At 37.9% G+C, this 23,984-nt stretch overlaps 5 protein-coding genes across 9 annotated transcripts in view; 2 read left to right on the plus strand and 3 right to left on the minus strand.

Annotated features, from left to right (window-relative positions):
• Positions 1 to 2,548: 2,548 nt before the first annotated feature.
• LOC110048175 (uncharacterized) lies at positions 2,549 to 6,373 on the minus strand. The gene is made up of 8 exons (XM_089294368.1): positions 6,100 to 6,373; positions 5,749 to 5,929; positions 5,387 to 5,476; positions 5,017 to 5,094; positions 4,734 to 4,800; positions 4,291 to 4,353; positions 3,976 to 4,163; positions 2,549 to 3,717 (listed from the first exon to the last, which is right to left on the minus strand). The coding sequence occupies exons 2-8, from the start codon at positions 5,876 to 5,878 to the stop codon at positions 3,398 to 3,400; spliced, it is 936 nt and encodes a 311-aa protein (XP_089150494.1). The 5' UTR covers positions 5,879 to 5,929; positions 6,100 to 6,373; the 3' UTR covers positions 2,549 to 3,397.
• On the minus strand, positions 6,100 to 10,557 carry LOC149109525 (uncharacterized). Of its 2 annotated transcripts, XM_089294389.1 has the most exons (6): positions 9,958 to 10,557; positions 8,633 to 8,738; positions 7,644 to 7,865; positions 7,478 to 7,528; positions 7,199 to 7,293; positions 6,399 to 6,526 (listed from the first exon to the last, which is right to left on the minus strand). In XM_089294389.1, exons 1-4 carry the CDS (start codon positions 10,414 to 10,416, stop codon positions 7,500 to 7,502), a joined length of 816 nt encoding a protein of 271 aa, XP_089150515.1. In that variant the 5' UTR covers positions 10,417 to 10,557; the 3' UTR covers positions 6,399 to 6,526; positions 7,199 to 7,293; positions 7,478 to 7,499. The 2 variants fall into 2 exon arrangements, with proteins under 2 accessions (XP_089150516.1, XP_089150515.1); XM_089294390.1 differs by lacking the exons at positions 7,644 to 7,865; positions 8,633 to 8,738; positions 9,958 to 10,557 and adding exons at positions 6,100 to 6,183; positions 6,811 to 6,981 and having other exon boundaries at positions 6,390 to 6,526; positions 7,478 to 7,498.
• Positions 10,558 to 11,974: 1,417 nt separating this feature from the next.
• On the minus strand, positions 11,975 to 17,517 carry LOC110044340 (uncharacterized). Its single transcript, XM_089293729.1, has 7 exons — positions 17,486 to 17,517; positions 16,636 to 16,906; positions 16,014 to 16,140; positions 15,145 to 15,450; positions 13,388 to 14,296; positions 12,658 to 12,698; positions 11,975 to 12,492 (listed from the first exon to the last, which is right to left on the minus strand). Exons 1-7 carry the CDS (start codon positions 17,515 to 17,517, stop codon positions 12,382 to 12,384), a joined length of 1,797 nt encoding a protein of 598 aa, XP_089149855.1. The 3' UTR covers positions 11,975 to 12,381.
• A 2,071-nt stretch (positions 17,518 to 19,588) lies between these two features.
• Positions 19,589 to 23,984, plus strand: part of LOC110055889 (uncharacterized) — a 28,454-nt gene continuing 24,058 nt past the window's right edge. For 2 of the 4 annotated variants that reach the window (XM_089294301.1, XM_089294302.1), the window contains exons 1-2: positions 19,596 to 20,654; positions 20,818 to 21,153. In XM_089294301.1, the coding sequence (XP_089150427.1) occupies positions 20,579 to 20,654; positions 20,818 to 21,153 (412 nt within the window). In that variant the 5' untranslated portion in view covers positions 19,596 to 20,578. Of the gene's footprint in view, positions 20,655 to 20,817; positions 21,154 to 23,984 lie in introns of all 4 variants that reach the window. The other 2 variants (XM_089294304.1, XM_089294303.1) reach the window with 2 other exon arrangements.
• LOC149109526 (uncharacterized) overlaps positions 21,175 to 23,984 on the plus strand; it is a 5,388-nt gene continuing 2,578 nt past the window's right edge. The window contains exon 1 of the mRNA XM_089294400.1: positions 21,175 to 23,984. This exon is cut by the window's right edge and continues 1,134 nt beyond it. The gene's annotated coding sequence lies outside the window, so the exon portion shown is untranslated.

Genomic DNA, 23,984 nt, shown 5'->3' on the forward strand with positions numbered 1-23,984 from the left:
AGACAACATTTCACTTGATGTAAATTAGTAAACAGTTTATTAAAGAAAATTGACATTTGTTTTGATTGTCACGGTTAAGTCTTTTGGCATTTGATAAGCACTCTATATTTGATTCGAAAGATTTTTTTTTTTTTAAGAAAATACACCCGACTTGTCACGGTAAGGGCTTGTAATGGTGGCGCTTACTAACTTCGGGCAGATTTTACATAGAACATCTTTTTCTAAACAGTGATTACCTTTTTTATATATTTCTTATATGATTGCTTAACGAGGTGATGAGACCGTACTTTGTGTTTGAACTTACGATGCCCCTTTAGTACATTTTCATCAACATCTTGTTTCAAAGAAAGCGAAGCTGCGGTACTAAATGAAAATGTGACACCTCTAAACGATAGTCAAAACAGTTCGATCAAGCCGAGTTCCAAGCTGCTGGTAACTGAGCGCGCGGAAGAGCATACCAATAAAAGAAAAGACAAGCTTGAATGTTAGCTGAAAGTCCGTTTGGTTTTAACAAAAAATTAATTCAGGAATTAAATAATGGAGTCAAAGCTACAAAGATACAGAATGGTTCTTTTATCGGTGGGGGATTCGAGGTGGTGCGAGCACTCAACAACCGCCAAAGTAGCCTGGGTTTGAATTCCAGAACCAGTTTCATATGTGGGTTGTATTTGTTGTTGCATGGTTCGCATACTTGTTCTGAGGTTTTTCTCAGGGTTCACCGGTTTTCCGCCCTCTGCGAAAACCAGCCCTTTTAATTCTATCGCGATCGTGAATTCGAGGGCGACTGGATTGTCAGACGGAATACTGTTTAACGTCAACTTATGTTTTTTTTATCAGAAGGCGTAATCTGCGTGAACCAGTAAGCACCAAACGTGTTTACGGCGTAACGAGCCACAGCGTTTATGGAATACCGTATCACAAACTTTGTTGATGTGCCACGTACTTGAGAAGTTCAGGCCAGAACGTTTGATTAAAATGGAACCAGAATACATCAACTTTTAGTTGACTTCAATACTACAACATAAATCAAAAAGGTTAAATCCAAGCTTTTTGGCCCTGGTTGAATTGAAATTTTGTTTGAGACCAAAATAAATGGCATTATATTGCTGCCCAGCCCCCTAACATAACATGCTGACTTTTTCCGTAACCTTACATTTAAAATTTCAAAACATTACTAGGCTCTCACTTTATTACACCCACAAATTAGGGGGGTGGTCTATCTTCTAAGGCTTTGACTACACCAACCTGAACTTTTTTCGGACTATTAGGTTCTGACGGCCAAAATCTTCCAAAAAAACCTTTGAGCGAAAGCGCTAGTGTACTTCACCAATCATTCAACTTGAATGCCCCTGGATAGCTCAAAAGGTTATGAACAAAGTATCGTTGCCTGGAATTTGTTAAATTTTTCATTATTTTCGAAAATAAACGGCTTTTCATACTAGTGCCCAGTCCTCCAATGAAAGTCAATTCTTATTTTCTGCTTTTATTTTAAAAAATCTCAACAAGCTCAGACACAAATAAAATTTATAATAGTCTTAACACTATAACGCTAACGCCAGTTTCCTAGATACTGTAAAAAGTGGTGCCATTTTGCTAAAAAGTAATTTGAGCTATAAATAGCCCTGACAGGTCACGTGACAATATATGAGCTCAGGAAATATTTAAGTTGCCGAAATTCGTGCTCCTAAAGATATCCCAAATTATAAGGTGTTTCGTTAAATGCTTAAAAAATTAGACCACCACCTCACTTTTCTCATGACAAGTTTAAAGCCAGGCCTTTGTTACCATTGTCACGCTGAGAGGTAATAGCCAAATGGGGATGAATCGATAGGAGATTTCTACTGTAAATCTCAATGTTACTGAATTTGAACCACTACTGAAAAGCGAGGTTAATTTCGTGATTTTAAACAACTAAGTGATATAAAGTACACATACGGATTTCTACTATACACCTCAAGTTTACTTTATTTTAAACACGACTGAAAAGCGGGGCTAACTTCGTGATATTCAACTACTAAGCGATATAAAGTACCTGCAATGACTTCTACTATACAACCCAAGTTTACTGTATTTTAAACACGACTGAAAAGCGGGCTTAATTTCGTGATTTTCAACTACTAAGAGATATAAAGTACGTACGATGACTTCTACTATACAACCCAAGTTTACTTTATTTTAAACACGACTGAAAAGCGTGGTTAATTTAGTGATTTTAAACTACTAAGCGATATAAGGTACATACATAGACTTCTACTCTACACCCCAAGTTCACTTTATGTTAAACACGACTGAAAAGGGGGGTTAAGCGATTTAGAAGGTAGTACAAATGCGCAGACCGTCGTTTGTGGGCAGTCATTTGCAGGTTACGCGGTGGGCTTTTGGCCAATGAAAACGAAGGAAAAAAAAAATGCGTATAATGATAATTGTATGTATTCCCCTGGTGAAATTCCCCAGTTCGCGAAATTTGCGATTAATGTTCGGGCGCTGTTTTCAGCAGGATAGATCTTTTTAACTGATTTGAACAAACATTTTGAACAGACTAACCATATTTCAACGTTGACAGATTTATTTTAACGTTTAAAAGCGTAGAACCGAGCCTCGTGTAAAAATATTCGAATTGTAATAAAAACAATAGCCTCAGTTACGTCGTGAAAATATGAAGGAATATATGACCTGTTGTTACTTCTCGGAAAAGATCACGTCCAATGACAAACTTCCGTGCATATTTTTGCGTCAAATTTTAGGCTATTGTTTGTATGTATGTCAAAAAGGAGGCGAGTGTTTTTTTCTAGAGAATCTCCCAATAATTCAGCGTCGGTTTGGAGAGGTCACGGGTTCGATTCCCGCTGAGGACTCAGATTTCGAATTGTCGGACGCTCGTGACACGATTGACATTACATCTTTTTATTTTCTAGTACATATTTAAATACTAAAATGGACTTCTCAGTGACTACGTTTGACTAGTTGGCTAGAATCTTTTTTCAGTACTTATATAATAAATAAGACTTAGAATAGGGTCTGGGCTCGGCTTATTACAGAAAAAATTGTATACAATAGGCAATGCCGCCATCCTCATTATCACTGTTCACCAGTAACGTTTAATACATCCCATTATCGAGATCTTCGTCACTAAAGTCGTTCTCGTCATCATCGCTGACATTATCTTCAAAAACAACCTCCTCATGAATTGTTTCAGAGTCAACAAAATCAGCCATGTAATTCCTAATTTGCCGAGAAGGGGTACAGAACTGGTTAAATAGATTACATGCTGTGGACAGGTGTACACGCTCGTAATTGAGATCCCTTTTCAAACTGAGAACAGACCTTTTAACAAGTTAGAAGTTTCACATTGCTCGTATGATCTCAATGTAGAAAGGCGGCTTTCCAGCAGTAGACATTAGTTAAAAAAAGTGGTAATTACGTTGGCCATTTCTTCTTTCAAATACTGGGTCTTCTCGTCGCACCGTGTAACTAAGGTGTGGGCGTCAACAGCAGCTCGTTTAACAACCAAAGGAAACTGATCGTCATCTGGGAAGTTAATTGAGTAGATACTACTGCTGACGTCACTTGCTTCTTCCCAAGTGAGAGGTTTGAATGAAGAGTGCCCCTTTTGGTTAAGGATCTCAACAGAGGAGTTATATTTCTTAAGTTGTTTCTTTAAGTTGCTGGTTTCGCTGGTGATACTTTTCGCCAACCGTTTTGCTTGAGCCTGTCCATCTGAAAAAGGAATGTCAAAAAATAATCAGCAAAACCCATCCAAAAATAATCAAATTGAAAACGTCTTACTTAAAGGTCCAAGATTACGTAGAATTCTTTATATCTGACAATAATGGCGTGCAAAATAGTTCCAATGATTGGAGGTACTGCAGCTGGAGGTGAGAAATAAATGTGTGTTTTTTCAAGAACGTACTTCTCCCAACTGTTCCAATCGTATGTATCATAGCTACCCCATACTCCTGAACAAGCAAAATATACCTGTATATTTCTTCTTTAGGGAAAGGAGAAACCGACGTCTTCTACCAGAAACAAGCACCATATCCAGAGTCTGCTTGGTTTTAACCGCTTCGGTGGTGATCAAACTAGACTGACACTGAGCACCTGATGGCAACCAACGTGTTTGGATATTATTCTGGTGTTCCATCTTGAGGAGGCGTTCATTGATACTGTAAAAAAAAAGTTAAAAAAAAAAAAAGAACGGAAAAAGGGTCTCAGTACTTGGAACACATTGAAAAGAGAGAAGAGTTTTTTAATTGCTATTTGAAGAAAACACCGCCTCTTGTTTATACTAACCTGTTCATAAGTCCAATGAGGTGCAGAGTTTGCGAACCACCCGCACCACTCGCAAGACTGTCACTGTGTGTGAGAAACAATACAAAACAAAAGAACTATTACTATCACCATCACTATCACCGTCACCCTCGCTACGTTTACTGTCACTGCAACCATCACTATTAAAAAGTATTCCTTATTATTTTTATAAGTAATATTATAAAGACTAACGTTGACCCAGCCGTTTTGGACCATAAAATGTAGGGGTCGTCGGCACATTCAATATCGTTTTAGGAGTCATCTAAGGTTGCCCTATCTTCCTTGTTCTTTAGTTGTTCTTTAACACCTAGGGAAGTTTCCCAAGTAAACTAACTAGGTTCTTCTGTATTATTTTGGTCATTTGTTTGTTTCTTGCATGACCTTACAAAACTTTATGAAAATAAACAAATATAATGTTCTCTTACCGTGTCAAATAGTATTGCTGTAAAAGGGAAAAATAGGATAATACCCATGCATGAGGTCCCAAGTCAACTGTAAAGAAACAAGACAATCTAGTGCTACATAAAGCCATTTTCCACGACATACACTGCATAATAACATAGGGCCTTATTGAGGTCTATCGAACCAACAAGACAAGTGATTGACTAGGAAAAAAAAATCTATATTCAGGTACACTTAAGTGTGTACTCTATGTTGCAAAATAAGCTATAAAAATTATGTAGGAAAAATGGTTATAGAAAAACATACCGTTATCTGCCTTTGACTTCTTAAGAATATCTGCTTCATTTCCCTTCCATTGTAAAATCATTTGCTTTGTCAATGGAACTAGACAATAAACAATACAATGTCTCTGATTTATTATAGTTATATTCCCTGCTAACCATTCAATAATACACCTGTACAAGTAAATTTAATCAAAGAAAAGGTGATAATGCTCACAAATGATCATTAAAAATAAAATGCATTCAACTGAATGTCTCAAAGATACAAGCTGGAAGTTGTCAAGAGTTGTACCATTAACAATTCCTTATTTGTCCTTTACACACCCAGCCAGGTAACCTGGCCCAACCAAAGTACATAAAAAAAAGAAAAAGAAAAAGAAAGAAAACAAACTTACTAGGTGACTTTTTCTGAAGTTCACCCAATTCCATTTTGGCAGAGTTAGAAAGGTCACAAACTCTCTTGCTCTGATTTATTAGAAGTGAGACTGCAGGTGTTACAAGCAAAGATAGAAAGGCAGATCAGTATTTGAAATCACCTACAGTGCGAAGATGCTGGAAAGAAATATTCATTGCTTTCTCCAAGTCAAAATGCATTGCAGTAACTATAATTATAGAAGGATAGATGGATAGATGCATGATGATACTTTCAAGTGCTTCTCAGACACCATTAAATCATTTTCGAGTTTAGTTTGAAAAACATGTGGATACTTGGTAAAGTTAAATACTTTAATATGCACCACAGTTTATGTTGTCCTACCTATTCTGGATTTAAGCTTTTTTGCAAGGTAGAATAAAGCATCAGACAATACATCCTCCCTATGACTTGATGACATCTCCTTGGTCATCTTTCTAAATAGCCCAAGGTATGACCAAAGCCTCTCCAACATTTCTCAATCAACCAAACCCCATCCTTCCAATCTACGTGGACTATACAGCAGCTACATGTATAGGTACAAAAAAATGTAGATTACAATCATTATTAAATTGAATTTGACACAAATACAATATTCTACTCAAAATTCTCAGTCAGTTATCAGGGATGAATGTATACAAGTTTAACATTCAAAAATATTTAGATAATCTACATTACTTTTATGCCCTTCCTAACCTGACATGTAGCACCACGGCCATATACATGAAACTGGGGACAGGCCATCTGTATATTAACTACAAGGTCTACAAACTTCTGTTTCTGCAAAGTAAGAAACAACAGATGTACAACATATTGTGGAATTTAATGCTGATATCTTGATCATTTACACAGTGGAAGTTGTTGGTTCCCAATCTTGCTCCAGTGTCTCTGATCAACCTCCAACTGCCACCAAAAGCAACGATTTTAAAACCCAATCCAATAGACCATATTCGTACTGTAGCAACAGTTGGTGATGAGCATCTCACCTTTCAACACCCTTTAAATTTAGAAACTTCATGGGGAAGCCATGCTTACAACACAAACCGCAAACAGCTGTCTCATTCAGTGTATCAAATTTACTTTTTGACTGGATTGCAGAGCCTGCCTGAAAATCACTGCAATCCTGACAGTGAAAAAGAAAAAGGATTACCAATAAACATCTGGAATAAAAATACATATTCACAAACTGTACAGTAAAAATAATATTATTATATTATTTGTAACTTAATAACTATGGATAAAGATCTTGGCTGTATACTTTAGGATATACATGGACAACTTTGTTCCTCTAGAATTATAATGAAAAGGAAAATCAATGGTCGAGAGGAATTTTTTTGTCCGCTGGTTTACAAAAATAATTACAGTTAATAGTTGTTGATACATGTAAGTATGTATTGGAAGATAAACCTTCTTTGGATCATTCTTTGAAGAAGGATAACTGGCCATAAAGTTATCAACATGCTCTTGGTTGTAAAAGAACATGTTGTTGCTTAAAGGACTTCGATGGCTAGCACCAGATGTCTTCTTTCTTGGCAGACCAAAACAAGCATCAACAGAGACAAACAACATTCCATTTTCCTGAGAATTAAACCAAATACACTGTTCACAAACAGTCTACTTTGTGATTTTCATAAATTACAATGTACCAATTGTCATGAAATCATGGATGCTGATCAGCTGTTGAAGAATTTCAATGCTAAAAGTTCAAAATATAATAAATCAACTGGTATAAAATATTATTAATAATATTATATTCAATAACTGTTGTTTACTCTATTTTGAGAGAGTTGAATACCTTAGGACAAGCTGGATGCTGGACAGTATGGGGCTCTAGCTGTACAATTTTCCTCTTCCCAATTGTACCAAGAGCCAGGTTTAACATTAGAATACCTGAAAGTTAAACAGTTAGTATTAAATTTTTAAACTTCGGACAAATTGCTCCACCTCAAGTAACAAAATGCCTCAGCCAGGATATCAAATTGAAAAAGAATAAAGTATTTTTAACAACAACGACACAAGCAAATGAATTGTAAAGTAAGAAATTAGAAAAACAATAAATTGATATGATTTACACCTGCCTGAATTCTTCAAAGCTATCAAGTAACTGCTCGTACACTGTCCTTTTCTAATGTGAAACAAAAAAAGTAGCCATTAATTTAAAGGGAATATATCAGTTAATTCCAATTATAGCAGTCATAACATATAATAACAGCAGGAAAACATAACATACAACATTGTACCTGTAAAAGAGGGTTTTTGAAAAATTCCAGTGCTCTGCAGAAGTTGTACAGAGACACTTGGCATTCCATCATCAGGGCTAGTGCCAAGTGCATTAACTCCATTTATGATAGTGAAAGCCAAGGTGGGCTCGACAGGTGTTGCAGGCCACAAGCCATGCAACAACAGACTTTCTGCAACAGTCTGGCATGCACAGCAAATGAGAGAAATTTCATGATGGCAACCTAAATGTACAGAAAACAGGACAGAAATGTTTAAAAGCAAAACAGCTTAGCTAGTTCTATTTGACTTTGACCTATTTTAAAATAGCCACAAACTATTACATCTACTGTATACACAGTAAAACATCTATAATATCTGGATGAACAAGAGTGGCTGTAATCCAAAAGCAGTCTACCAGAGACTTCATATGTCGAAAATGATGCCAGTAATATTTTCTTTTAACTCCAACACTAATAAGCACAACATTTCATTAATTAATAAATAAATTAAAGTGATCAGGTACAACCACAAATCACATCTATAGGAAAATAATACCACTGACAGAAAAATGACACATTCTGAAGGATCGTGATACTGATGACTGTAGAAAATTCAATTCAAAGCCAAGTGGTGTTTATTAATTATGTTCAGATAAAAATCTAAAAAACATTGTCCTTTAAGCAATAAACTTGAGAGATCAAATAACAAATGAGAAATTTACAAGCTGTGTTCAGCATGCTCAACTGAATAATTAACACGCCAAAAGGTAATTTCAGAAGGCTTTATAATGTGACAGATGATAACTATTTATATTTTTATATTTTGACATCTGTTGAATAAACCAAGAAGAACCTCAAGTGGGGGACCGGGAGAGGAAAGAAATCAACAAAATAATTTATTCCAAGGTTTAACAAATAACCTCTCATTATCTCTTTACAATGTTTTCTATAATAAAAAAATAACCTAAGGAACTGTTGCCATACAAGAAAACTTTTAAAAATGACATAACTTGTTATATCAACCACAGTAACACATCTAGAATATCTGGATGAGCAAGAGTGGCTGTAATCCAGAAGCACTTTGCCAGAGACTTCATATGCCAACCAGCATCCATCCTATTGTTGACAAACAAAAGAACCTAATCAAAGTACAATTCATTACAAAATTCTGCAAGAACATTGTCAATAATAAGTCATCCTTATTCTTATATAAAGAATTGCCAGAGAGGACAGCCTTTCCTTACTCGGAGTGCTGCAACTTTCAAACTCTTCAAGCTAATTCTTACGTTCAGCAGTGCTGATCATGGCAGCAGTATGATAAAAAAACTTGATCTCTTTTAAACCAGCCAATTTAATTAAAGGAGGATTTTCTTCAATAAATGCATAAACAAAAATGTTATTTTAGATTTCCCTAAAGGCAAGTACTGTACATGCGTATGTGCTCATATGGTCGTTACACCCCTGTTATATGTTACTGAGCCTGAATCTTCAAGTTGCAAGGCATAAACATATTTGGCATATTTTTTCTCTCTTTCTAGTTGTCATGACAAATTATAAACAAAAATGACTGTATCTCAACATCAAAATAAAGACTAATGGCTGTAGGAAATTTAAACATCTTGATCCAGTGAAATTGATAATAACCCAATCAAAAATATAGAAGCAAATTATAAAGCTCTTTAGATGTGTTAATGGTTTTAATTAACAATTAACCCGCTGCTAATAAAATAACAACAAAAAACAGGAAGGAATATATTTGTGAAGGTGAATTAATCAACATGACACGAGCATGGGACAAAGAAAAATTCTGAGTCCCCGACAGGAATCAAACCCATGACCTCCCGAACACCAGGCGGGCACTCTATCCACTGAGCTACGAGAACTCATGGAGAGCAAGGTCATTTAACTGAGTTCATATATGATAGGTATCGTGCATACTGCTAGGATCAACGCTATCGAATTCATCATGAGCAGTGATAAGTTAATAAAGATGGTGAATTTTAAGCTGGGTTCGATTCCTGTCGGGGACTCAGAATTTTTCTTTGTCCCACACTCATGTCATGTTGATTAATTCACCTTCACATTTCATTACCGAGCTTAAAATTCACCATCTTTATTAACTTATCAAGGAATATATTTGTGCATTGTACTGTTTAATGAGTGACTGCAGTGTCCTGCATGGCTTAACTTGCACTAGGAAAATTAAGCATTAGTTTAATTTGTCAATAATTTTTGCATGTCCCAGAAGTCAAGAATATATAAGTAGTTATACAAGTTCATTCACAACATTATAAGCAATTTTTTTAAAACTAAAAACGCCACAAGAAACACTCACCTTAAGCACTTCTGGGGAATGAAACTGATGTTTCATTCTGTGCAATTCATTGCAGCACTCCGTGCAATAGTATGCACCAAAGCTACAATCCTGGCACCTAGTTTGAGCGTCCCTATCACAGTCACCTTCAACACATTTAGACGGGATGAAACCTTCCATCCTGCTGAGAGATGACTGAAGTAGGGGCACCCTTAACACCTCCCAGTTTCTGCACAACCATTCTCTTCGTTTTTGATATGGCGTGGACAAAGTTTCTCCATCAGATTCGTCATCTCCGCTCCATGACACGCAAGCAGCTGAGTCATCTTCCGCCATCTCGCTAGGTTCTTCCGCATCATTTGAACTTGTTGGAGTTGACCAACACGAAGGCAAGTTGACAACTGATGTGCTTCTCTTATTCGAGACATCGATCACTTTAAAAGCTGATTTCCCTTTTCTCTTGCCGCTTCCAAAACACATATTGTTTACTAAGTTAACAAACTAACTAACCTATAACTACCTGACTAACCAACTAACTAAACTAACTAACGATTAAACTGAAACCAAAAGGACGAAAAGGGACGCCATATTGAAAAATAAAATATCTGTTGCCCATTACCCGCCCTCCCACTCTAGAAAAGTTATTGTCTTGAATGTTGTTCATTTACAATGCATTAGTTTACTGTGATACAACATCTAACAATTCCATTAGTTAGTGCGTTACAACGTGCGGAACGGGTGCAACAAGTTGTGGTTGAAACGAATCGAGACAATTCGGTCGCCTTATCCACGCAAACAATTCATTTCCCGCGATGTAAGTAGATGAATTTTCCTGCCTTAATCGCTTATTAGATTCGTTATGCACATATCAACGATTATCGCGATTTTGGTGGCAATGAACAGAACAAGAGAGCAACATGAGCGGCTTATAGAGCTAAAATTAAATACGAAACGTTCGAGAGATCATGTGAAGTGAAAAGTGTCACTTCGAATCAAGTGTTAACTTATTATCTAATTACTATTTTTATCATCCAATAACAGGTCGGAGCCATTCTTGTATTTAGCCACTATTCCGGAGTTCGCGTTTCGCCAACTCCTATCAGCATTTCAAGGTCTCCCAACCCCCGGGTCCCAACCACGAGTTCGCATTTCGCCATCTTCGAGCAGCATTTCAAGGTTAAAAAAATACTCTCCAATAACAATATGCAGCAATATGGCCTGCATTACGATTTTAGCGCGATCAAATGAATTCGCTTCGAAATGGCCGAGATTCTCATCTAGGACAAATTGAAAACGATTTCAAAGATCCTGAAGATGGATTTTGGGAGAAAAACAACTCAGAAGGTATCGTAAGGAATTCTAAAGTATACTAGAAACTCGAGGTCAGTGTTAAATACCCTTCCGATCACCAGTTTTACCTCGCATCTCGCTTATTCAGATCGCTTATTTGTATTGAGTAATCCTACGTGGCGTCGAGCTCATGTGACGGTTGGGTGACTTTGCAGGGATCCAAATGTAAATGCACATTGTTTTGCAGCGTTTTCGTTGAGGTCAGAAAGCTTGACTCTAATTTGTATATATGGTGACTGTAACGTGATACTTCTGTTTACGTCTCGGAAAAAAAAGCGATTTCCGTTCTGCTTTCGAGATACGTTTGTTCGTATATCAAGACATCAAATTGGAACAGCAGAGTAGTTTGAGTTAATTTTTTTGTTTAGCTATAGATTTTTAACCTTTTTTTCCCTATAAAGTTCTACTGAGTGAAATTTTTGTAAAAGAAATATTAGTTTCCATGAAGGCAATGCAACCTTTTTTTTCCAGAATGTACTTTTTGTGTCCTCTCTGACGAGATATGGTAAACTGCTCTGCTATACATGCTTCGTGAGAGTATTATGTAAAGAACATCATGTGATAGAATGAGTTAAACAGAATGTGTTGGTTTAGTTAACTTAGTTGATTGTTTGCATCATATTCAGGTTACTGGAACAATATGAGTGATAAAGTTTCCAAAAAAAATAAAATTTTTAGCTCATACAAGAATGTTCAATATTATTGTTTTCAGTCAGCAGAAATGAAAGAAAGCGGGGGCAGATTTAGTGATAACTATTACTAGTTTAATGGTATAGAGTTTTTATATGACGTCACGGCAGCCATTTTGGTGTTCCAAAACAAAGAAACGGCGGCCATATTGGTGTGCCAAGTCATTCCTGCGGGAATTAAACTCTATTTTTTATGCACAAATTGTCTTTTGTTTTAGTAAACCAATATGGCTGCTGGTCATGCTTATGAAAATGTTCTATAGAAAGAAGTGCTATCAGCATGAGAAGATAAAATTTGTTTTCTCAAGCCCCATGTAATGGTCTATTTTATAGATGTTGATGAAAAGTACTGATTACTTATAGATTTATGTGATTTAATGATAATTTTTTAAAAAATAATCTTAATTCAAGGAAAAATGAAATAGTCATATACATTTAGGTTTGTTACCTTGTTCTCTTTTTTCTTTGATTTATTTTCACAAATTACCATTCCATCTTCTTCGTTTTTTGATCTCTGCTGTTGGAAAAGTAATAACAGAACATGTCAAAAACTATCAATATATAGCAGTTACAATTCTTTTGCTTCTCTTTTGCCAAACATTAACTTGAACTTGACACTTTGTCTAATGATTTGAATAATTGGAGTTCCATTGTATTTATTATTATCCTCCAAGCAACACACCTTTTTGCAAATGCAGTACTTGTATTCTGTTGATTGCTTCTCTGTAAAAGAAGAGACAAAGTTTATAAATGAAGTCTTTGTGGTTAAAAAAAATTGGCAGTAAAAGGATTGCTTGATTAGAAACTAACTATGGTGAAAAAAAAAAATTTCCTTTTCATATTTTCACTGTCAGCTTTGAGTAACTGTCTAATTAGTATAACAGTGTAGTACATTTTACATAACTGTTATGCAGTTGGATGTCCACAAAGAGATGTTCACTTTGTCATGACTTGTGGTCCCTGCAACCACTTGTAAACAGTGCATTTTCATCTACTGCAAGTCTTTTCACATTTCAAGGGTGTCCTCCTACTGGTGGTAATAATCAACTGTACATGTAGTTTAATTGAACTCAAAATAATGGACTTTGAACAGAATGACTAACTTATCTGATAGTTAATACCCGAAGCTGTTTTCCTCTTTTTAGGGTTTACAAGGTCATTTATTGAGCCCCTTTTTGTTCCACGTACAGTTGAAAAAAGGTCATCATCAGCTATGGCATCAGATTCCACTAAAAAGTTTAATAATAATAGGTTTAAAAATTAAAGTTTAATTTGTCATGAAGTACTTATCATAATTATTGTAATAAGTACTTGATGACAAATCAATTGCCTTTAATTGTAGTTGTAAGTGTTCCAATATTTAAGCTAAAATTACTGTTTGCACAGCTAGAAAAATAATATAATTTAGTCACCTTCTAAACTGATTCCACTATCATCCAAACAAACTGGCAACACAAAAGCACCAGTACCAGTTGGCTCATGAATAACTGATGCAGCACAAGTACCAGTTGGCTCCCGGCGTGTTGGGTCAGGATTAGCTGATGCAGCACTAGTACCAATTTGGTCACAGCGTGTTGGCTCAGGAATAGCTGACGCAACACAAGTACCAGTTTGCTCATGGCGTGGTGGCTCACAAATAGCTGATGCAGCACTAGTACCAGTTTGCTCATGGTGTATTGGCTCATGAATAGCTGATGCAACACTAGTACCAGTTGGCTCATGGTGTGTTGGCTCACGAATAACTGATGCAGCACTAGTACCAGTTGGCTCACGGTGTGTTGGGTCAGGATTAGCTGATGCAGTACTAGTACCAGCTGGCTCATGGCATCTTGGCTCACGAATAACTGATGTGGCACTAGTACCAGTTGGCTCATGGCTTGTTGCGTCAGGATTAGCTGATGCAGCTTTAGTACCAGTTAGCTCATTGCATGTTGGCTCACGAATAGCTGATGCAACACTAGTACCAGTTGGCTCACGGGGTGTTGGGTCAGGATTTGCTGATGCAGCAATAGTGCCAGTTGGCTCACAGCATGTTGGGCCAGGATTAGCTGATGTAGCATTAGTACCAGTTTGCTCACAGCATGTTGAGTCAGCGTTACCTGATGCAGCAATAGCACCAGTTGGCTCACGGCGTGTTGGGTCAGGATTAGCTGATGCAGCTCTATTACCAGTTGGCTCACGGCGTGTTGGGTCAGGATTAGCTGATGCAGAACTAGTACCAGTTTGCTCACCACCTGCAGAGTAAACCAGTGCTGGCACAGGATTAGCTAGGGCTTGTGCTTGGGCTTGTTCTGCCTCCGAGGCTGTCAATGCTGGTGCTACTGCAATACCAAATGCTGAAATAAAATGTCTAATATATTTTTTATTATTGACATGCAGATGATTCTCTTTATACAGATCCAAAAGAACACTGTCCTTTTTTACAGCAGCCTGAAACAAGTTAAGCATTTTAAACCAGCAAATATCAATTCTTCATATTCTACCAAGGTCCTACATTTTTCAATTCTCTTTCACCTGAAATTTTGGGCTCTTCATCACTGGCATCTTTTAAGAAAAAAACTTAAAGCATATATTATTGATAACTATTAACTCTGTCGTAAAATAAGGCTTGTCGTTAATTACCTAAATCAGTCATCTGGTGTTCCCTGTGAGCTTCAACCTAAGCTTACAAGCCCCGTGGCTTTTTTATTAGGTTCCCTTGCCATTTTATTTTCTATCCTTTAATATATTATATTGTAGTTTTACATTTTCCTTGTAATCTTGTATATTGGATTAAGGCTATTTATTAATCATCATTGTATTATAATTCTAATTTTTGTTTGCGTGACAAAATAAAATAAAATAGAAATAAAAAAATAAAATACGATTTCTTATTTCTTGTCCAAATACATTATTCTATTTCATTATAACAGTAGTCGGGAGAGGTCGTTAAAATATCAAGAGAAAGCAAGAAATTTGATGCTGATCACATGGTTTAGGAGGTTAAGAGGTTGTAGATTGTTTCAACCTGTCATTGTATTGTTATAGGGTGTATCTTTATGCTAGGAGAGGATTGTGCTACATGACAAGACTCATAATTTGTAACAACATCAGCAAATATACTTTTACACAATGATTGTGCATGGTTGGATGAATTAGCTGAGCAATGTTGATTTAATGTGATTCATACCTTGTCTGAAAGCCCTCCTGCTTTCTGGTTGAAATCCTTCATATTTGATCAGCACACAACTTCTTGCGGTTACTTCAACACCTCCTGCAGCTCTTGTGATGGTGGTGTCATTCGTGAACTTATTGAAATACTGCTTCTTGTCACTGGTATCTCCAATAGACAGGGTGCGTATTTCTTGACGCATCCTGTCCTCCGGAGGGTGTGTCCCACCAAATTGCTTTATTAGTGGAAGCAGCCATTTTAAGGCCACAGCCACCCCACTGTACATGCCCCGTTCAGTGTTAGCCTTCATCCAGAATGACACAGCTGGATTTATGCAAGTCAGCATCATCACAAAAACATGAAAGAAGAGAAATACAACAATTAAATTAATGCAGTTGTGCATTAGGCATGTTAAATAAAGTTTATCGAGTTATTGATTAATTAGGGCCACATGGTCAGGGTGTAAGTGACATTTCTTTTAGCTTTATTGTCTCTTTTAGTTCCTTCCCCCCTGTAGAATTACGGTATATATGGGGTGCCTTTTGTGGGAAGTGAATTTGCTTTTTAACAATGTTTCAGAATGGCTGTTTTAGAATTTTCATTGGTGCATGCATGAACTCTCCAAACATAACAATATGAAGCACAAAATTCTAGAAGATAAACAGTCATTTAATGAACATCACTAAGTCTGTGAGCATACTCTTGTGTAGGGACAAAAAATACAAAACAAGCTCCACAATAGGATGCAAAATATAATCATGACAATATAGATTTAGTCAAAATATACTGGCTTGGGGAAAGTTATTAAATCTGAATTGTACCGTATAGCAAGATAAATGTGTGTGGATGTAATGTTTAAATGGAAAGCTAATGAATGATCTACCCACCTGTTGAATTGGTATTTTGTATTCCATGATACACTTCAGGAGGAGATTGGCAATAAGAGCAGGTTCCCTGCCAGATTCTGGTGCACCTAGTTCCAAGTTTGTAAAATCTACTTGGTACTCCATCACACTTGAATAGACCTTCTTTTTAAAGAAGGTGGTTGCCAGTTCTGGAACAAGTCCCTCTATTTCTGCCATTTCAATGACCTTAAAAACATATTATTAACAGCATTTTATTTTGTCTGTTCTTTTGTATTGTAATTCCTGATTTTTAATTAACTTATAATTTGCTAAGTGACAACAAGGGCTGGTAACTATGTCCCTTAATTTTATTTAGCCAATCAAAATAGTTTTGATTTCTTTTTTTTTGAGACTATTATTTATGGCAATAATTGTTAGTGATTTGTTAATGACCCCAAGAGCCCTGATTGAGTCAGTTATAATAACTGAACATGACAACTGAGAATTGATGTCATGACAGTTACCGGTAATCAATTTCAATTAAAGTATATATGTATATATACTTGGACAGTTCTCTTAAGAAGACACACACACCCTCATACACTACAACCATAGTAAGCCCTGCACTTAATCAATAAACCAAACGAATAACTGAAACACTTACCTTTTCAGCAATGCTGATTAAAAGTCCATAATTTTTTAGACACCAGTCATCTAATTCAGGAAGGGATTGGGCTAGGATTGAAGCGATTCCTTGAGTCCTTGTCTTTAGGATGCGGTCCAGTTGCTGGCTGAGACCAACAATCATCCCTATTGCACTTGATGCCCGATTGAAAACCTCCTTGCTGTTAATTTCAGCCCTTTGCTGGGCATCAAGTCCATACAGACTTCTTCTTCCTTCCAAAAAGGGAATTAATACCAAGCGTCCAAACGCCCTGAGAAAAAAAAAAAAGAAAAGAATTTTTAATGTGACATTCTCTACTTAAAATGATTGCATAAATTTTGATGCTAAATAAGCTAGTACAATGGCACTTCATAATTGAAGGCTAAGTGAGAGCATGAGGGATTGACTCAAAGAACTTGTCATTTGTGATCATCTGAATCTGGTAGAGGCATTAACTTTGTGTCAGTGTTTACGTCATGCTATAAGGACATGAATATTGTGTTTCAAAAATGTCCCACAAAAAGTTAGTGACAGCTCATTAACAAACAAGACATAAAATTAATACTTGCTTACTCGGGGAAATTATGTTAAAATGACGTTGCTTAACTGTCTGTGCCTGACATTGGGTATTTTGACTAATTGTTGCTTTTTTGCTGAAAAGTTAAAATTCAGCTTGATAAATCATGTTTTATGCAATGATTAAATTGTCTGAAGGCTAAAATTAAAATGGGGTCAAACTCGCTTTACATGACAAAACAAGATGGTCAGTTGATGTCTTTTTAGTGCTTAAAGTATTTTTTGGAGTTATACAATACAAAGTCTAAACTAATTCATTGCAATAAGCATGTACCTTGGGTCTTGGTAACCGCGGGTTTCGCCCATAACGAGTTTCGCCTATGAGGCGCTTCGCCCAGAACGAGAATGGTTTCGCCCAGACATAAACTCGATTCGCCCAGACCGAGACTCAGATATTATTCAGAATTCGCCCAGAACGAGAATGGTTTCGCCCAGACATAAACTCGAGACGAATTTTGTTTTCTGTTCATACGTGGGAAAACTCCCAGGTCTTTGGCCGTTTTTTCTTGGAAAAGCCAGGCTGCTAAGCTTTGTTACGAACATGAACGATTTTATATTCTCCTTGCAAGCGCTAGCAAAGGCAAAATCTCTTGAAAACAAAAACATTCAGACTGCATAACAAGTAAGTTGAATGTTTGATATAACAAAATATAATCCCTTTTTTTATTTAGGATAATTCACTTTTTTACAAGTACTTTTACTTTTAGCGTAATGTAAGCTTATGACGAAATGAACGAGAGCTCCTTCCTTCTGAACCTTCCTTATCCTGCATTTGAATTATCGATAACTTAACTTACTAGTAATTCCTTTTCCTACATTGAAATTCTCAACAACTTAGCTCATACTTTCTTCCTACATCTGTATTTCGCGTTATTTAAAATTGAATTTTGGCGGGATACGCCGACGTACTCTCCCCAGACATCCTTAACCACGATAGCCGTAGCAGCGCCAGCCGTAGTGAATTGCTTGAAGTCTCTAGTAGTAGGAGCAGTAGTAGCAGTAGCATTAGTAGTAGTAAGAGCAGCATTAGTAATAGTAGCAGCAGCAGTAGTAGTAGTAGCAGTAGCAGTAATAGTAGTAGTAATAGTAATAGTAGCAGCAGCAGTAGCAGTAGCAGCAGCAGCAGTAGTAGTAGCAGCAGCAGTAGTAGTAGCAGCAGCAAAGTAGAAATAGTAGCAGCAGCACTAGTGGTAGCAGCAGTAGTAGTAGCAGCAGCAGTAGTAGTAGTAGCAGGAGCAGTAGTAGTAGCAGCAGTAGTAGTAGTAGCAGGAGCAGTAGTAGTAGCAGCAGTAGCAGCAGTACAAGTAGTAGCAGCAGCAACAGTAGTAGTAGTAGCAGTAGTAGTAGTAGCAGCAGCAGTAGCAGCAGCAGTAGCAGTAGCAGTAGCAGTAGCAGCGGCAGTAGCAGCAGCAGCAGCAGTAGCAGTAGCAGCAGCAGTAGCAGCAGCAGTAGCAGCAGCAGTAGCAGCAGCAGTAGCAGTAACAGTAGCAGTAGCAGCGGCAGTAGCAGCAGCAGCAGCAGTAGCAGCAGCAGCAGCAGTAGCAGTAGCAGTAGCAGCGGCAGTAGCAGCAGCAGCAGCAGTAGTAGTAGCAGCAGCAGTAGCAGCAGCAGTAGCAGTAGCAGTAGCAGTAGCAGCGGCAGTAGCAGCAGCAGCAGCAGTAGCAGTAGCAGCAGCAGTAGCAGCAGCAGTAGCAGCAGCAGAAGTAGCATTAGAAGCAGCAGGGGCAGTAGCAGCAGCAGCAGCAGCAGCTGTGACAGCAGCAGAAGCAGCGGCAGTGGCAGTGGTAGTGGCGGTGGTAGTGGTCGTTGTAGTGGTTGCGGTAGTGGTCGTGGTAGTGGTAGTGGTAGTGGTGGTCATGGTAGTGGTAGTGGTATTGGTAGTGGTGGCGGTGGTGGTCGTGTTCGTGTTCGTGTTCGTGGTAGTGGCAGTGGCAGTGGCAGTGGTGGTCGTGGTCGTGGTCGTGGCAGTAGCAGTGGCAGTGGCAGTGGTGGTGGTGGTGGTGGTGGTGGCGGTGGCAGTGGCGGTGGCGGCGGCGGCGGCAGTGGCAGTGGCAGTGGCAGTGGCAGTGGTAGTGGTAGTGGTAGTGGTAGTAGTAATGGTAGTAGTAGTAGTCACAAGATTGTTTTCGTGCATTTTGAAATAAATGAGAATAAATAAGCCCGACGGCTTTGTGAAATTTTAATAACCTTTTAAAAATCTACAATTTTAAGTGCTTATTTATTCTGTGGGCCGATCCGCACTAGTGACAATTTTGTTTGTTGTCGCGAGAATGTTGCTCCACGTAATATGATCGCGACAATATCGCGACAATTTTTGACCCGCATTTGCATCGCAGACACATACGTTTTTGAATGACATTTGTGTTTTCAAGGTGAAATGTGAACCTGATAGCGTGACGACGGTGACGAAATTAAATGCGAATGCTCTGATCATGGACAACTTCGAATTTCCGCAACTCCTATCGATTATTTTGGCTGTTTTGCTCCTAAATATTTTTTCATGGCACAACACACTTCAGCTTCAAATAGCAATACTTTTTTGTTGTGTGGATCAGATGAACCGACTCCAGAACAGGGCCCTGCCGATTAAAGAAAACGAAGATTGTGATCGACGGAGAAGACGACGGTGAAGATGAAGACAGCATCCATACAACTGGGCTCTTCCTCGACCTCAGGAATCTTGGTTTGAAATAGCGGAGTAGTTGGAGTAGCGCTACCGCTGCCAGACATCGACGAACTCTGCGAACTCCCCCAAAAATCTATGCTATTGGGCCCATACTGGACTTGGGATGGAGTTAATGAATAAGGATGATAACATGGCTGCATCGGGCGTTGATTTGGGTCTTCAAAACCGCTTCTGGAAGGGTCACAATCGCCTCCAAAGTGGAAGGAAAAATTTCCGTGCGCAGTTGTGTGCTACTTCACGCGCGACACCATAATATTATCTCTTATTTTATATTGCACTTTAATGAATTATTTGACATTCAGTTCTAGTCAAAACAAAAGTTGTTATTTTAACTTGCTTCGTCGCATATTGGCGTGCCCCAGAGGCAGGCCGACGGAACGTTTGAAGTTTGCTCGCTGCAGCAAAATTTTGTCGCGTTGCGAAATTACGTCCGCACTAGCGATGTGACTTGATTGACAAATGCTGTCAATCATTGCGCCTTATCAAAACAGACTTGTCGCTAGTACGGATCGGCCCTTTTTAATTTATTTGAATATCTTGATAATTTCTTGCATTCCTTCATCATCCATACCGTTATCCGGTTGTTCACCGTCGGCATCCGTCGTCTGTTTCTTCGTTTTGCAGACTGCATACACTAAAAGACCACGCTTAGCTGTATATAAGTTATTTTCTCGGTAGAAAATGAATCATTTTCACGCCTCTGTTTGTCGATGGATCTTAGCAACATTTGCAGTTTTTGGAGCATTGCGGATGTCTGGTAAGTTTTGACGACCTGTGAGCTCGAAAATTGTGTTACTGTTTCGTCTTTCCAATCGCTCTATTTGATTATAAGGCGAATGCGTTCGACAAATTGTGTTATGTATGAAGTAACAATTGATTTTAGACAAAAAAAGTACCTAAATTCTCTTGTGTTATTTCAGAATCATTCAATTTCATCAGAAAGCCTGCCGATCCTACTGTTGTGGTGGAAGGAGTCAACAGCACTCAAGTTCACCTGGTGTGGAATTTCACTTCTAGTTCAAGTTTTGTGATCCTCATCAACAGAGAGAGATCCGATGGATCACAAAGGACCCAAATTGCAACGCTAATCGGTGCCAAATTTAATGTTTTAAACTCTGACTACGAAGCGAATCTTCCAGCAACTCTGGTGATAAAGGAGGTCACGAGAAATGATGATTATGTCTACGTGTTGACTGTAAGTGACGGTGTTACTCTCGCTGAGCAATTGACGGACTCAGTTGCTGTAAACGTGCTCTGTAAGTATTAATAACTTGTGTGTGTTCTTTAGTATGTTCGTTTACAGCTGTTTCGAGAAAGGTTGTCTTACAAACGAGGAAAAGCTTACGCGACAATGTCGGTAGGTATTATGGTTAATGGTGGTTCACGGTTGCTTGATTGAAGCTCAAGGTGTTTCAGCGTGATAGAAGGGAACAGTACAAACACGTGTATTCATGCTTTCTTCTTCCTTGTTGCTGAATCACCTTGAGCCTCAATCAAGCCACTCCAAGCTCTTATTACCCACAATACCAATCGGCATTGTCGCGTACGCTTTTACACTTTCGTGGGACAACCTTTGTCGAAACAGCTGTATACTACAATTGCAACCATAGACGATACTTTAACTGAATATCAAAGTTCAACGGACATAGCTTCGTACGGTTACATCACTAGTAGTTAAGTTGCCAAAATATTACACACTCCGTTGTTACTATCTGTGTCATTTTAACATAAATCGTGCTCTTTTGTGGTTAGTTTTGGCGTTCATCGTTAATCTGAATTTCGTCCTTGTACAAGCTATGAGGCCGTCGACGTTCTCTTATTCACATTGCTATCGATGGGTGTTATACAGAGATACATGTACCTCTGAACTTTAAAGTACTCAAACTGGTAAGTCTATACATCTCCGATCTTTGCCGGGTAGTCTTTGTAACAAGAATTGTGCACTCCGTTTCAAAGTATATCGGTGTGTATCAGTATAAATTAAAATTTGTAACTGTTTCTTGCTTTCAAGCTGACGACTTTGCCAGTCACTTGTCTATTTCAATGACCACGATGCATAACATAATGAAACCCTAGGTGTCAGCTCATCATAAATATTGAATTCAGCTTTTTTTTTACTGAGTAGATCTTTATAAGTTAGCCTTCAGCTGAAGTTTATGATCAGTAACGTAAAAAGAAAACGTTTTACCAATTTGCATTCTGACAACGCACATATTTGATGAACCTTTAATTATATCCTGCGGCTGTTTGCTGTGTACTAGGCTGTGTTTATTTCCGTCATGAATTTCCAAGAGTGATAAAGGTCGTGTTTTGGTCGGTTTTTTCGTAGCTGATAGCGGTTCTTTTCGAATATTTAGCTGTTTGTTCTAGATTTAATTTTCGTGGCTTCCATACAACGCGGGGGAATAATAGAAATCACCCAAAATTTAAAGTTCAACTTAAATTGAGAAAAGATGTTTCTAGTTATTATTTGCATCGGTGATCAATTCATCTTTGCTTTTTGTTTTCATTTTTGTAGTGCATTGAGGGCTGTCAAGCATTCTTCTAACACAGCGTAATTAACAGCAAATTTGTTCTTAAAAATATCATCTCCGTCCTTCCCTTAACAAATGCTATGGAAAAGGTAGTTTAGAACATTCCGCGTCCAATGCGAAACAGAATAATCTTCAAAATCGCTTGGCATTTCAAACTAAACAAAGAATTCTCTCGGGGTGGGTTGAATAACCTTTCTGTAGAAATTCTCTAATAGATTACATGGCGATCTTAAAGTGTACGCTCTTATGCATGTGGTGTGCGCGTACTCTCGTTGGTCGATAGGTGTGTTTAGATGAGAGTATGTAAACATGGTTGTGACATCACGCCCTCTGTGTTTCCCGGGAAATATTTTATAAATGCAATCGAGGTCTTTTTCCGTGTTTATATCGCTTCATCTAAACATCCGGAAGGTTGGAAGAATTTTTGAATGTTATGCAAACCCTCGACTTTGCCTCGGGTTTGCATAATTGTCTCGAATTCACCCAACCCCTCTAGTGTTCAGATGAGGTTATGTAAACACTGAAAAAGTACTCTGTTGGTTAATCATAATATGGCACCAAGAAAAGCAGTCTGATATCGAATGGAAAATGTCCCGTTTATAAGGGCCAAGACCAGCGCCAGCGCTGCATGGGTGATGCCCGATAAGACATTTCTTGGCAACTGGTTTCTTGTTATTTGTGCGTTATTTGAAAAGGTACGTACCCAACGGAAGGTATCAAAATACAACAGAAAATTTGAAACACTGGAAACAGCTGCTAAACACTATTTTTCCAATAAGGGAACAGCATGGGTCTCCGTGAATAGCATATGTGAAGAATGCGACCACCTTCCCATTCCAAATCCTCTAGAGACACTCAATTAATGTGCATGAAATATATTAACCAAGTGATACAAATTCAATTATATAGTAACCCAAATTATTCTCGCATTTTGATTGGTTGTCGCCTATGACCCATTAGAGGACAGACGCATGATTGACGCCATCATTACACAGTTTTTCTCTCTTTTGAGAATTTAGATAATATTTTACGAGACTGGGCGAAATATAATGTACAAAGAAGTCTTGCCGAGGTATTAAACAGGTAGGAGAAGGAGGAAGTTGAAAGAAAAAGCCGTTTCTTTTTATAGAAAATGACTCAGAAAAAATACTTGAGCAGTCTCAGTAATCAGTCATTTCAAGACTAATTTTGTGTTTGGTTTAGCCTCACTACACTGTTATTATCTGAAAAACAAATAGATTCCGTGTTACCATGAGTCTGTTCAGCATTAGTATTAATGTACTAGTGTTCTATCACGAATGGCGTTCTCTGATTGCCTACTCTACTCACCATCTATTCTGTGATAGATAGTTAGCAGCATAGTAGTGTGCCCTTGTTAGCAAAATGACGGCCGCTTCTTGGCGCTTTCAAGTGTCTGTGTAGAGGATTCAGATAAAGTTTTGAATGACTGGTAGATTTATACTAAAACAATTAGATTATTCGCTCTCGATTTCTGTGCATGATAGTTGATACTATCACGCGACAGAACTCTCGAGTTCATAATCTAATTGTTT

Source organism: Orbicella faveolata, unplaced genomic scaffold, assembly GCF_042242905.1.
Source record: "Orbicella faveolata isolate gen_17 unplaced genomic scaffold, um_ofav_v1 contig_25, whole genome shotgun sequence".
NCBI classification, from domain to species: domain Eukaryota; kingdom Metazoa; phylum Cnidaria; class Anthozoa; order Scleractinia; family Merulinidae; genus Orbicella; species Orbicella faveolata.

Excerpts from the sequence above, each read along its gene's own strand:
- LOC110044340 (XM_089293729.1), bottom strand. The coding sequence starts at position 17,517 with ATGGGCGAAACCCGCGGTTACCAAGACCCAAG. Across the intron at positions 16,907-17,485 it reads CGCGGTTACCAAGACCCAAG|GGCGTTTGGACGCTTGGTAT; the intron begins GTACATGCTTAT and ends TTTTTTTCTCAG. Across the intron at positions 16,141-16,635 it reads TAATCAGCATTGCTGAAAAG|TGTGATGGAGTACCAAGTAG; the intron begins GTAAGTGTTTCA and ends GGTCTATTCAAG.
- LOC110048175 (XM_089294368.1), bottom strand. The coding sequence starts at position 5,878 with ATGTTGGAGAGGCTTTGGTCATACCTTGGGCTATTTAGAAAGATGACC. Across the intron at positions 4,354-4,733 it reads CAGCAATACTATTTGACACG|TGACAGTCTTGCGAGTGGTG; the intron begins GTAAGAGAACAT and ends TCTCACACACAG. Across the intron at positions 3,718-3,975 it reads CCTAAAGAAGAAATATACAG|ATGGACAGGCTCAAGCAAAA; the intron begins GTATATTTTGCT and ends TTCCTTTTTCAG.
- LOC149109525 (XM_089294389.1), bottom strand. The coding sequence starts at position 10,416 with ATGTGTTTTGGAAGCGGCAAGAGAAAAGGGAAATCAGCTTTTAAAGTG. Across the intron at positions 8,739-9,957 it reads ATTCCCCAGAAGTGCTTAAG|GATGGATGCTGGTTGGCATA; the intron begins GTGAGTGTTTCT and ends TGTCAACAATAG. Across the intron at positions 7,529-7,643 it reads TCAAAAACCCTCTTTTACAG|AAAAGGACAGTGTACGAGCA; the intron begins GTACAATGTTGT and ends GTTTCACATTAG.